General features: G+C 48.2%; 1 protein-coding gene across 1 annotated transcript in view; it reads left to right on the top strand.

Annotated features, from left to right (window-relative positions):
- The window catches only part of TNR (tenascin R), a gene marked incomplete at both ends in the record, with an annotated part of 77815 nt that overhangs the window by 27838 nt on the left and 35918 nt on the right, over positions 1-14059 (top strand). Inside the window, 2 exons of the mRNA XM_081225381.1 lie at positions 12431-12520; positions 13618-13881. Of these exons, the coding sequence (XP_081081507.1) occupies positions 12431-12520; positions 13618-13881 (354 nt within the window). The remainder of the gene's footprint in view (positions 1-12430; positions 12521-13617; positions 13882-14059) is intronic.

The following is a 14059-nucleotide window of genomic DNA, read 5'->3' as shown; positions in this document are numbered from 1 at the left end:
CTTAATCCCTCAAGTACCTATCACATATGTCTGCTGTTCTCCATTGCACTGCCATCACCTGGTCTAAGCTGCTACCATATCTTGTCTTCGCCACTGCGATAACCTCCCCACTTTCTCTCCCCTCTGCTCTCCTCTTCACTCCATCAGTTATCTTTTCAAAATACATTTCTGATTATGCCATCCCATTTTGCAGCCATTTCAGGGACTCCGACTGCTCTTGGGATAAACTCCAAACCCTCGCAAGGCCTTGGTTTCCTTACCATCTTCTCCAGTCTCCTCTCCCTCCCGCGTCCCCTGGTGCTCCCTGTGCTCCAGGCGCACAGGTCTACTTTTTTTTTTTTTTAGCGGTACGCGGGCCTCTCACTGTTGTGGCCTCTCCCGTTGCGGAGCACAGGCTCCGGACGCGCAGGCTCAGTGGCCATGGCTCACGGGCCCAGCCGCTCCGCGGCATGTGGGATCTTCCCGGACCAGGGCATGAACCCGTGTCCCCTGCATCGGCAGGCGGACTCTCAACCACTGCGCCACCAGGGAAGCCCAGGTCTACTTTTTTCAGTTCCTCAAACACCTTCTCCCTCCTGCCACAGGGCTTGGCACATGCTGTTCCCTCTGCCTGCCAGCCTCTCCCACCACCCTCTTTACCTCGTGACATCTGCTTCCCTTCCAGCTCTCAGTTCACCTGTCACTTCTCTGGAACCCTGCCTGGTCCCCAGGCAAGGCCAGGTCATCCTGTCAGGCAGCCTCATCTTACTGGTTACCACTCACAGCACTCCTCAAGTTATCCTTGTACGCTTGTGGGTGTGATTATTGGATTGTCAGTCTCCATCTTAGACTAAACTCTGTGAAAGGAGGACCATATTTGGTTTTGCTCATCATGACTCCCCAGCGTTCAGCACAGCATCTAGCACTTACAGGTCCTGGATGAGTGAGGAACGAATGAATAAACACATGCATGAATGATGAGAGAAACTGCACATATTCACTATGACTGGGGCATAGGCTACAAGAGGCCAGTGATAAGGTAAGAGCCTGGTTATGCCTTATGTACCCTATAAAGAGTGTGAGTGGAGGGTTGTTGAAAGGTCTTAAATAAGATGATGCAATGACCAGATTTGGGCAGCTACAGTGTGGAGAACAGATGGGAGGAGGACAAGGCCAAAGGCAGGGAGAGGTCAGGAGGCTGCACAGAGTCAAAGAGAGAGATAATGGTGGTATGAACTAAGACGATAGCCCAGGTCACCATGACGCTTGGCTGGGGAGCATTCCCTGTCCCCATGAGGATGTGGCACCCAACCAGTGCTCCTCCTGGGGCCTTAGACACACCCGCCAGGAAAACCTACCTGCTGGACTTTGCTGAAAGGTAGATGGCTGGAAATGTGGGGCACAGTTTTCAGATGGAGACTGTGCAAAGCAGCCATGGACCAGGGGCCACCAGTGTGCTCGAAGAGACTTTGTTTATCCTGTGTCTTGGCTTCTTGCGAAAGCATTAGTAGACAAGGGATCCACACAAAAGAGTGCGTACAGTAAACAAGGGCAGTATAATCAAATCTGTTTTCCTCCTGAACTGAAATCCCAGACCACCTTGCCAAATGAGGCCAGTTAAAGTAAATATAATAAATGTTTTTTCCAAACAGACGCACTCCTGAAACACAGCAAGGAGATGGAAAGATATGCTGACCAAGCAGGTTAATGGGGGTGAATTAAACATAGCAGGAACAGACCATCTGGCACAGAGCCTTTACAGAGAGCTGGAGACATTCACAAAAATTAAGCTAAACAAAAAAACCCTGCAGTGATACAGGAGGGAACTGGTTCTAGGCGCAGCCCATCTCTGCTCAGAGCCGCAGGCTGCTCTGGCAATTAGCAATTTTACAAAGATGATGACTAGTTGTTTGGATGGAGGACACACTTTAAAATCATGAGATATAGAGAAGAACTCAGTCACATCCTACTAATAATCATCCTATTATTTCCCATTACCGGTGGGGAGGGGTGGCGGGGAAGAAGATTCTACATCCATTTGATCATCTCTGTTATTCCAGGCACCTTCATATAGTTTTAGCTTATTTAATCTTCACAACAACAACTCATGAGGGACAGGAGAAATAAAATACTGCCTGCTGTATCAGTAAACAAAGGATGTCACAGCCATTAGCCATCACCCATCACATTACAGGTGCCCCAGTCAGCATCTCCATTTTACGGATGAGGAAATTGAGACTCAGGGATTTCGGAAACTTGCCCGAGTTCACAAAGCTAGAAAGGGGGCCGTGACTCAAAGGCAGTTCTGAATCCTAGTCAAAAGTCCCCATCTGGGCTTCCCTGGTGGCGCAGTGGTTGAGAGTCTGTCTGCCAATATAGGGCACACGGGTTCGTGCCCCGGTCCGGGAAGATCCCACATGCCGCGGAGCGGCTGGGCCCGTGAGCCATGGCCGCTGAGCCTGCGCGTCCGGAGCCTGTGCTCCGCAATGGGAGAGGCCACAACAGTGAGAGGCCCGCGTACCGCAAAAAAAAAAAAGTCCCCATCCCTTTTCATGGCTGCTCCTACTAAAGAAGTAACATGGAAGGAACAGTCAAATCTTGCAAACTTACAAGGAATGGAAAGGTTATTAGTAAGGAGTGAGCTCAGATAGGTTGATTTTTTTTATTTGAATTGGGCTTACGAAATAAAATTATAAATATATATTACACATAATTATCCCAGGGAGCTCACTGCTGGGAAGATTTATAAAGGCAAATAGCCTTATGTGATTTAAAAAGGGATTATAGGAATGTCAGGAAATCAAGTATATCTGTACTTGCTGAGATGCAGATTACAAGGATTGCTGGCACTCTTGCTGTGGTAGCTGGGGAAAAAGAAGGAAGGACCTGGAAGGAAGGAAGGCAAAAAGAGTGAGAAGTTTGATCCCAGCTCTAAATACTTGTGTTTTCTCCCTCACTCTCCAACTGGGATGCTAAAGAGGAGACTTTTTTCAGCTTCCGAGACTTGTTTTTGTTTTGGGGGGTTTTGTTTGTTTGTTTTTAGTTCCAAACAAGTTATTTGCTTGTATATATAAAACAAGACCCTGGACTCCGTGGGAAGGGCATTCCAGGCTCATCTGAAGCAATTCCTCCCTGGCCAGAAAGAGTATGAAGGACTAGAAGGACTAGAAACTTCAGCTGTCCCCACCCTCCTTATCCCCAGTCAAAAATAATTGCAGCCCTAACAGAAGGTACCATTCTCTCTTGTCTTCAGTTTTATTTGAATGCTTGGTTCTGCGGGACATGTTAAGAGCTGGGACTCTAGACTCTGTATCTAGGCCCGGTTACTCACTGTGTGATTTGGAGCCTTTCTAAGCCTCTGTTTCATCATTGGTAAAAGGGGAATAATGCCACTTACCTCATAGTGTTTGAGGGGGCTTTAATGAGATCAGGTATCGAAGGAGTTTAAGACCATTCTTCTAACATAGCAAAGTACTCAATACGTGGATGATGGTGGTGATGATCGGGGGGCAAGGAGGTGGGGGAGAGGAGGAGGAATAAGGAGGCAGAGGAGGAGGTCTGTGAGCTAACGGATGGTTTGGGACGATCCCCTGTAATAAGTGTGGCACAGAGTGGAGACCCTGCTTCTCAAAGTGGGGTCTAGCGGCAAGGGCATCACCCCAGGAGATGTCAGAGCCCTCTCCCCCTAGACCTATGGAATCAGAGCCTGCATTTTACAAGCCCCTCGGGGGATTTGTGTGCACATTAATGGTCAAAAAGCACTCACTTAGAGCATGGTTTCTGAAGTCACCCACTCAGCCTTGAGACCAACTTCACTGATGTGCATCTTTGGGCAAATTTCTTCAATTTCTGTGCTTCCGCTTCCTGGTCTGAAGGACATCATGTCTACCTCATAGGTTGTTGGGAGGATTCAATGAACTCATATATATTTATATATCTGAGCACTGGTACATAGAAAACCTTCAATAGCCATTTGACCTTTTATTGTTTTTAATTCCTTCAAAACTCAGACTGGATCTCTGGCCACCTGGCCTCTCCCAGGCAGAAGTTCACATACCCTTTATTCTCACAGCCAGCTGACTCCAAGTCCTTCAAGTCCTACGGCATCTGTACTGGATACTCCTTGCAGAAGCCCTTGTCTCTGCAGCCACCACTTACCCCTTTGCTGTGGAATGCAAGCCCTTCCTGACTCTGGGGCTCAGAGTCACACGGCGGGCTCACAGCACCCCCCTGCATCCTCCATCATATACCTCCCCCTTTGCAACACAGAGACCAGGCTGGGGCACAGAATACCAAACATTTCTTTTCCATTATTCTCTCTAGGCAATGCCCAGCAAACTCCCTCTGGAGTGTGAATTTGTTTCTCAACAACAGACTCGGTGTCTGCAATGATTTTTTTCTCTGCTCTGGTGGCTTCTGCGTCCTTAATGATAAGTCTTTTTTTAGGCTCAGCCTCTCAGCCTGGACCATATCTGCTTGGCCTGTGAACCATACCTGGAGTCCCAAAGGGGTCCCCGAGTGTTATGTATCTTACAGGCTCACCAAGGTCCCTCTAGGTTAGAACCAGAAGCATGTACCAGGGACTGGCACCATCACTGTTTTCTGAGTAGCAGTGAAAAACCATAAACCATACAGAAAACTCCTAGTGGAGGGAGAGGGGGAGGAAGGGAGGAAGGGAGGGAGGAGGAAAGGAAGGAAATTTTCATTCTTTGACTGGAATTTGATTAAAAAAACAAAAAACAAACAAAAAACCAAAACCCTGCCTGTGACCAATGCAAATTATAAACACTGCTCTAGTCTCTGTCTGAGGGGACTCCACTAACCTGTCATCAGAAAAGCCTGTGGCTTCGGTGTTTCATGAACAGGGGAAAGGGGTTCGTCTTCAGTCATCTACAGTCTCTTGCCTGGTCCTCCCTCAGGAACAGGAGCCCAAACGTGAGGACCCCTGTGGTCAGGAGAAGGGCCAAAGGAACTGGCCCGTATGGCCACGGGAGCACTGGGCTCTAACCCCGCTCCGGGGCCCGGTCATCACGTCCCTCACGAACTCGATGGGGCACCCCCTACACACCTCTTGATGATGCTTCCCAACCAGCTGCCTCTCTGCACTGTGACTACCCGGATCTCCAGTCAACAAGGTGCTAATCAGAAAAATCATCACCAGGGCTTAGGAAGCCCAGAGGCTTGAAGATTCCTACAGACTTCATGGTGCAACAATGGACCGCAAGAAAACAAAGACCTGCAGCCAGCCACACACGACACCCCCCCACACACACTCTCTCTCTCACACACACACACACACACACACACTTGCACAAGGCTGATGTGTGCAAGCATGCCCCAGTCAGGCCCTGTGAATTGCCGCCTTCCAGGCCTCTGGTTGCTGGGGACAGGGAACCGAGGCCTCTACCAAATCCCTCACTGTCTCCTTGGGGCTCAAATGGAGATCTCGTGGTGAGAAGGTGGGCTCCGCGAGGTGCTTGTCCACAGGAAGATTTTCCATGAAGAAATCCGAGACCCCCAGAGGAGTCCAGCTAGCAAATCAGCGCTGACCGAGGCACTTGACGTTCACTTCACCCTGTCTGCACTCCCTGACATGCCAGGGCACAAGCCCCAGACCGAGTGCCAGACCTTCAATGCCCTGCAGGCTCCTCTGAGGAGGAGGAGTAAGGCAATGGGCCCCGGGGCCTGGGCCAGATGGTGCTCATCCTGCTTTGGGCGAAGTCACAGTGACCCCAAGTGGTCACTTTGGTAAGGCACCCTCTGAGCACAGCGCCACCTTCCAGGGGCTGCAGAGACCCAAGCAGAAGAGAGGAGATAAGGGGCGGAGGCTTCCACACCGCCCTCCTCCTCACAGCTGGCATGTAAGGGCATCTGTCCCCTTATTTGCATTAAAGGGCTGGTGCAAGGGAACCAAGAGTAAAGCCAGGTGGGAATGTTTCCGTTTCTGCTTTGACTTCTTCAGCAGCGAATGCTTGTTTACAGTAAAGACCCAGACATGGGATGTGCCTGTAGGACAGGGGGTGAAGACCCATGTTCCTCATTAACCCCACTGGCAACAAGAAAGTTGCATCTGAGAACAGTGCTTGGTGTTATGATTTTCTTTTTAAATATAAGTTTGTAGAACCAGTCCCTTCCTTAAAGTCAGCATAGAGTCTTCTCTTGATGCTCAAACATCATCCACACCCAAAAAGCGGGGAGATGTCCTCCAAAGCCTGACTCATGCGGGGAACCTTGGAGAAGCATCTGCCATTCCCCAAGAATGTCAGAATGCGGAGCCTGGGAGCTTACATCTCAGTACGTTGAAAAGTAGTTTGTTGCCTATCTGGTATGATTTTAGGGGTTCCCAGAAGATCCTCTGTCTCCAAATACCTCCCCATCTATGAAATATCTGGTACCCAAATTCCCTGCTGGAAATTTCCCTATGAGGGGCCCTACATTAGGTCCCTGGTTTTCATGAGTTCTTTTACCAGATATACCTTTGCATATGTTATTCCCTCAGCCTGCCCTTTCCCCAACCAAATGTCCCCTGATCCTTCAAAATCCAGCTCAGATATTCTCTCATAGAAGTCTTCCCAACACCACCCTTGCCCCCACCATGCTGCTTCTATGCATCATATATTTTTTTCACTATACTACACACTGAATTAAAATATTAAAAAAATCAAATCCCTTGACCCAAAGACCTAAGAGTCTACTGAGGAGACCAGCAAGAAAACTAACAATAACAACATAATAGCATGATTGTGATGAAAACTAAGAGACTGACTGCAAGCTCCTTGGGGACAGGGTCATCAGTTTGCCCCTCCCTTTGAAGGCAGATGTCCTTCAAATGCACTGGAGCAGCGGTCCCCAACCTTTTTGGCACCAGGGACCAGTTTTGTGGAAGGCAATTTTTCCAAGGACGGGGGGTGGGTGGGGGGGATGGTTCAGGCAGTAATGCGAGCAATGGGGAGAGATAGGGAGACGCAGATGATGCTTCGCTGGCTCGCCCGCCGCTCACCTCCTGCTGTGCGGCCCAGTTCCTAACAGGCCGCGGACCGGTAGGGGTCTGCAGCCCAGGGGTTGGGGACCCCTGCACTAGAGACGACCAAATCCCCACCCCCAGTTTGGTAGACTTGCACTTCACAGATATTCTGGAGATGAGTCCAGGGATTCAGAGACGGAAAGGGTCCATCTTTCTGCCTGGCCATCTGAACCTAATCAAGCCTGCAGACCCCAGGTGTCTTATTCATGTTTCTGCTGGCAAGACACAGCAATCTCAGTTTCCTGGGCCTCCTTCTCCCACTGTTTTCCTGCTAGCAGCAGGAAGCGTGAAGAATAGGTTTCCTAACAGAGGGAAGTGAGTCATCCTGTCTTTGTCACCCACCCACAGTCCTTGCAGTGCAGGTGAGAATCTGCTAGTTCCTCTTGCTCTCTAGCTCTAATTAATCTCTTCCCGCTCACTAGGTCCCATCCTGCCGATCAGAAAATTCCACACCTCTGTCGTCCCTCAACCTTTCCTAACCTTGGCTAGCTTTCCAGGTTCAAGTCCCTTCTCTAGAAAGCCTTCTCTGGCTACTCCAGCCCATGCTGATCTCATCCTCACTCTGAAATGGTTTTCTTAGTTAGCAGCCCATGGTGTAGTGCCAAATCACCTTCAAATTCCAACGTGCTTACTCCACTCCCCTCTGCTAGCCTGTAAGACTCTTAGGGACAGGGATCATGCTATGATGGGTCAAAAAGAACAATGAACCTGGGTTCTAAACCCTGTTTTATTGTATATTATCTTTGTGACCTTGGTCAAGAAATGGACTTCTCTGATCCTCTGTTTACCCATGAGTAAGGCCCTCCTGGCAGAGCTGCAGGGGAAAACGAGGTAACAGGTATGAATCGCTAAGAAACTAAAGTTAATAATAGACCTCCTGGCCACCAGACACTTAAAATTCTCTTTTGATTTTTATCCTTCCTTTCTTCCCTCTCTTTTTTCTTCATTATTCTTCTAGATTACTGCATGCAGCTCATTGCTTGGCATATTATGGGTGCTCAGTAAGTAATTAATTTCCTTCTTCGGTACAGATTTCTTTTTATCTCATTAAGGACAAGGGTGATTCCATTCAGCTCACCCTGGTATCCCCAGTATACAGCCCTGTGCCTGGCACAAAGGGCACTCTCAGTAATGTTTGTTGAGTGAATGAACTGTGTGCTTTGGGAATTCAAAGAAGAATGGATATGCCATGAAAGAGTTGAGAAAAGCATCACCCTCTAAGCTGAACAAAGGAAGTTTTATTAAGGGATGCAGAGTGGTGGTTTCCTATGAGATGAATTTTCTGAGCTATTGTTAAGAAAGGGAACAGAGCCATTCATATGCTACTACTTGCAGGAGCTGGATGGAAAGATAAAGTGAGCATTGGTAGAGAGCAAGGGGTCTTTAAAAAGTGAGAAATCCCTAGGAGTCCTCCAAGTGCTGATATATAAGTGTACTGGGTATGCCTCAGATACGCATTTTCTTTTCCAGCAGAGGTGTACTTTACCTGCTGGCAAAGAGCAACAATTCACTTGTAGCACAGGAAGAAAGCTGCTGAAAATCAAAGGAAGCGGCAGGCAGGAACCTATAAGCAAGTCTCACTTCCACATCACCTAGACAGAAAGCCTGGGAAGAGAGTCCTTTAAATTCTACTCTGCACTTTTCTGGGAGAAGATGATTCTGTTGTAAATTATTGAACATTTCATTTAAGCTTCATAAATAAGAAACTTGGATGAAAACGTTACATGGTAGATCCGTTTGGCAACATGTAATTTCTGTCTTCCTCCCTCGATCTGTCACCCTTCATCTACGTCGGAGAATTTCTACTTCATCATAGGCAATTGAAGGTCTCAATCAGTTGTCTGAGAAAAGCAGTTTATGTCCCAAAGGTAATCTAATTTCTCCAACCAAGGATGTACCTGTGACTCGCTGAACATACTGACAGATATAAATGTGTTCTGTGAATGGATCTGGGGTGTTGCAATTACCCAACTCATTCTAGTGATAGGTACTCGGCCCAGCCAGGGGCCAGCTCCTCACTGACACCGGGACTCCCTAAATCACTGGTTTCATCAGAGCCAACAGGCTAAGCTTCAGCAAACTGCCAAGAGGTGTGCCAAGGACCAACCTGTACCTTCCTGGGGCTCACCAAAAAACAGCTCAAAATCCTGGAATAGTTCTCTGAGCAAGGTAATAATACTATGAGCTACTATCACAATGGGTCAGGCACTGTTCTTCACACACATTGGTTCACTTAATCCTCACAATGACCCTCTGAAACAGATACTATTATTCTTCCCATTCTACAGAAATTGAAGCTCAAAGATGTGATGTAATCAGTTACACGTGTAGAAAGTGGCAGAGCCTGAATATTAATGTAAGTACGGCAGACCTCAAAGTCAAAGTTTACGTCCACCAGTATTGACACCTTAGAGAAAGAAAGAACTAAAGGTTAGGAGATGAATGGAGCTGGTTTGAGAAGGGGAAAAGAGGGCTGATTCTAACATATTCTGTCCAGAGAGCCTGGTCAGTAAGGCCTGGTAGGTTCAGCCGTACTGGAGCACGAGGGATTCACCGCACAGGCTGTACTGAAAGCCACAATGAGGAGGGAGTGCAGAACCCTCTGGCTCCCAGGCAGCATTCACCTTCCTTAATCCAAGCTGCTGTTAAGGAAAGGTTGTTCAATGCATTTCCTGTCAAAATCATTCCCATTAGGGCTTCCCTGGTGGCGCAGTGGTTGAGAGTCCGCCTGCCGATGCAGGGGACACCGGTTCGTGCCCCGGTCCGGGAAGATCCCACATGCCGTGGAGCGGCTGGGCCCGTGAGCCATGGCCGCTGAGCCTGCGCGTCCAGAGCCTGTGTTCCGCAATGGGAGAGGCCACAACAGTGAGAGGCCCGCGTATCGAAAAGAAAAAAAAAAAAAATCATTCCTATTACCTCAGGGCTCCTGGGGAAGTCACAGCTGCTCCCGGGAGGGGATGAAATGAAGGGAAGGATAAGGCATTCAGTCCTAAAAGCCCTGAACCCTGAGGCCAGAAGCCTGAGGATCATCTCCAGCTGGTCACAGACTTACGCTCTGCCATCGTTTCTTTTTATAAAGAAATAACTACTAATTTGAATAGTGTCCCCCCCACCTCCAACCCCCTCCCCCAAAAAATCCATTTCCACCTGAAACCTGTGAAATGTGACCTTATTCGGAAAGAGGATCTTTACAGATGAAATCAAGTTAAGATGAGGGTGGGCCCTAAATACAATGTGACCAGTGTCTTCAAAAGATTAGGAGAAGACACAGATACACAGGGAGAATGCCATGTGTTATGGACTAAACGTTTGTGTCCCTGCCCGCAAATTCGTATATTGTAATCCTCATTCCCAATGTGAAATGGGGGCCTATGGGAGGTGACTAGGTCATGAGGGTGGAGCCCTCATAAATGGGACTAGTGACCTTATAAAAGAGACCTCAGAGAGTTTTCTTGCTCCTTCATTGTATGAGAACACAGTGAGAAGATGGTCTATGAACCAGGAAGCTGGGGCTCAACAGACATCAAGTCTGCTGGTGCCTTGATCTTGAACTTCTCAGCCTCCAGAACTGTGGGGAACAAATATTTATTGTTTAAGTTGCCTGGCCTATAGCAGCCCAAACAGACTAAGACACCACGTATCAACAGAGGAGAGGCAGAGACTGGAGTGATGCAGCTGTAAGCCAAGAAATACCAAGGATTGCCAGCAACTACCAGAAGCTAGGAAGAGGCAAGGAAAGATTCCCCCCATAAAGTCTTTGGAAGGAGCACGGGCTTACCAACACCTTGATTTTGGCCCTCTAGACACCAGAACTGTGAGAGAATACATTTCTGTTGTTTTAAGCCACCCAGCTTGTCATCCTTTGTCATGGCAGCCACAGGAAATTAATGCAGATGGTGAAAAGGATCCCCAACCCACTTTCCTCACAAGGTTGTGAGGAAACAACAGTCAAAATACAGTCAGGTATTTTGAAAAGAACAAATGTTATATAAATGCAGAACAGCATGATCATAGGGCCTTGGTTCGGTAAAGCCCACAAAGGGCCCCAAAAAGAGCCTCCCAGAGGGACTCAGGCGGACAATGAGGGGCCCTACAGGTGATAATCTGATCTTGTTGCATATTCCTGTAGCTCCAGTCCTAATAAATGAGGGTGAGTTTGATGCGGGTTTGGTACTAGAATAAAGGCCCCCAAAGATGCCCACATTCTACTCCCTGGAACATGTGACTATGTCATCTTACATGGCAAAAAGGAAAGTACAGATGTAATTAGGTTAAGGATCTTAAGATGGGGAGAACAGCCTGTCCTATCCAGGTGGGGCCAATGTAACTACCAGGGTCCTTATAAGACGGAGGAGAAGATGGGACCATGGAAGCAGAGCTCAGAGAGAAAAACAGATTTGAAAATGTTACACCGCTGACTTTGAAGATGGGTTATGGGGACACAAACCAAGGGATGCAGGCACCCTCTAGAAGCTACAAAAGGCAAAGAAACAAATTCTTTCCTAGAGCTTCCAGAAGGAACACAGCCCTGCTGAACCATTTCAGACTTCAGACCTCCTAAACTATAAAATAATAGATGTGTGTTGTTTTGAGCCACTGGGTTGTGGTAATTTGTTGCAACAGAAATAGGAAATTAATATACCAGTCAAATCAGTTAATCTGAAAATGAATGTGGGAGAGGGTAGGGAGACACCCCAAATAATTCTAGGTCCTTTATATTGAACCCTAATGAATTTCCCCCTGTAGTTGGGCAGTTTTTTTCATATTCTCCAGCTTCCTCAGGTCCCCCAGAAGTCATCCTAACATTGAATCCACAGCTTTGAGTGCCCTTGGTAGGGAGCCCACAGCAATAGGGCTTCTGTGTGCCCCTACATTAAAGGCCTGACAGCCCTGTGCTCAGCGGGACAGTCCATCCACATTTGCTCCCCAGAAAGGATGCAAACGTCCCCACATGGCCTCAGTTCCTATCTATAAAAGGTACAGCTTGGTCTTCATCCACAATGTTCAACAAATGCTTTAAAGGCTTATGTCCACACAGTCCTTCTCGATTATGCACTCCCCCGATTCACAATGTAAGCAAGAAACCCCTTCACCAGTTGTAGCCAACCTGAGACTCTAAGTACCTCAGGGAGACCTTCCACAGCAGAGCACAGTTCTGAAGGTCACTGACAAGGGCAGCCTCACTGCCCTCCCGAGGAGACCAGCAGCAAGAAGGAAGCTCTGCACTGATCACTTCGTCCTGTTGACTTGGTATGGATTTCCTAAGTGGTGAAATTGGGATTTCCTAATAGGTAAAAATAGGAGTGGATTCGGGAAGGATTAAACACAAGATCTGAACAAGAACCTAAGGTCATTTGCTTCCCTCCATCCAGCCTTCCCCATCCCTGACACACAAGGAATAATGTTTGTTTCTGCATCTACCCACAGATCTAGTGCCTGGCACTGAGTATGGAATTGGAATATCCGCCATCATGAACTCACAGCAAAGCGTACCAGCCACCATGAATGCCAGGACTGGTGAGTAGGAAGATTGCTGTGGAAGGAGACCAGGACAGTCTGCAAGCCTGAGGGGCCAGGGAAGCTTAGCCCAGCAAGGACTGGTCAGAAGGCAATGCCCCCTAGTGAACAGGTCCCTGGGTGATGATTATCAGTCAAAGAACACCATCTACCGGCAGCTTTTTGATTCCCTGTGCCTACTCTCTGACATCTGACATGCAGGATGGACTCCCACCCTCTCCCCACAGATCTGCACGTGGTCCCCCACAGTCTGAAGGGCTGCCCACAGCTGTGGAGAGCAGAGGTGGAAAACCCCAAATAAGTGGGAGTTGTAGCAAGTCATATTCCCTTCTAGATCACCCTACAGCAGGCAGAATGTGGTACTCCTCACCGTGTAGGACAGAAGCCCTCAGAAAAGCCACAGGCTGAAGGTCTAGACATGGAAACAACCCATTCAATCTAAGGGCAATGGAGAAGTCCACTGAGACCCTTGCTATTCTGGATCCAGCAGTTTTGCTTCCAAATCCTGGGCAAATACCAAAGTCACTTTAGTAACTTAAGTACAAGCAGCCTGGGCTGGGCTGGGGATTTTGAACCCATCCCTGTCCCAAGGTTGTCCAGCATAGACCACCTCTCTAGAGAACCACATGGACATGGGTCCCCAGGAGTCCTCAGATCTTGTTGCCTGCACAACCATGGCCAGGTCAGTCAAAATGGCACCAGGAACAGAGGTAGCTACGGTTGCCAGGAACGGCATATCCCTACTTGATGGTGGTACCTGTTTTGCCCTGGTTGGTTTACTGAGAAAGGCTGGGAGAAAATGATTACGGAGAGCTTAAAAATCAGCAGCCAGCTTTGTCCCAGAGGTGGGTGTATTCCAGTGGTGTTAGAGTTACTAATGCCTTCCTGCAGATTGTTCATCTATATGCCAAGCCCCCAGCCATCTTTCAAAGGAATGGTGCTTAACAAATTGTGAGATAAGTGTCAGCAATGACAAGCCAATGTTCATGGTCAGCAGACTCACTGATAGCTTAGAAATCCACAGGGGGTCCAATTCCAATAAATACTGGCCCTCATGTGGAACTTATGTAAAATAGGCCACTTATGTTGATCCACAGAACTTGACAGTCCTCGAGACCTCATGGTGACAGCCTCCTCAGAAACCTCCATCTCCCTCATCTGGACCAAGGCCAGTGGCCCCATTGACCACTACCGAATTACATTCACCCCATCCTCTGGGATCGCCTCTGAAGTCACTGTGCCCAAGGACAGGACCTCGTACACACTGACAGATCTAGAGCCCGGGGCAGAGTACATCATTTCAATCACAGCTGAGAGGGGTCGGCAGCAGAGCTTGGAGTCCACGGTGGATGCCTTCACAGGTACCAGGACAGCAGAAATCTCGGCTGGGTTCAGGGATCAACGGATCTTAGTGTGAGAAGGTCATCTAGGCAACCCACTCTTCCAATGCCCCATATCCTTTAGAGAAAGGAAGAATGTAGGTAGAGAAAAAAGAGATAGAGGAGAAACTAATAAATACCTCAAGAGGGAATGGTTGGA

This window comes from Mesoplodon bidens (assembly GCF_964165515.1).
Source record: "Mesoplodon bidens genome assembly, chromosome: 2".
Classification (NCBI taxonomy): domain Eukaryota; kingdom Metazoa; phylum Chordata; class Mammalia; order Artiodactyla; family Ziphiidae; genus Mesoplodon; species Mesoplodon bidens.
Note: the sequence above shows the minus strand (reverse complement) of the source record. Positions and strands in the feature narration are given on the sequence as shown.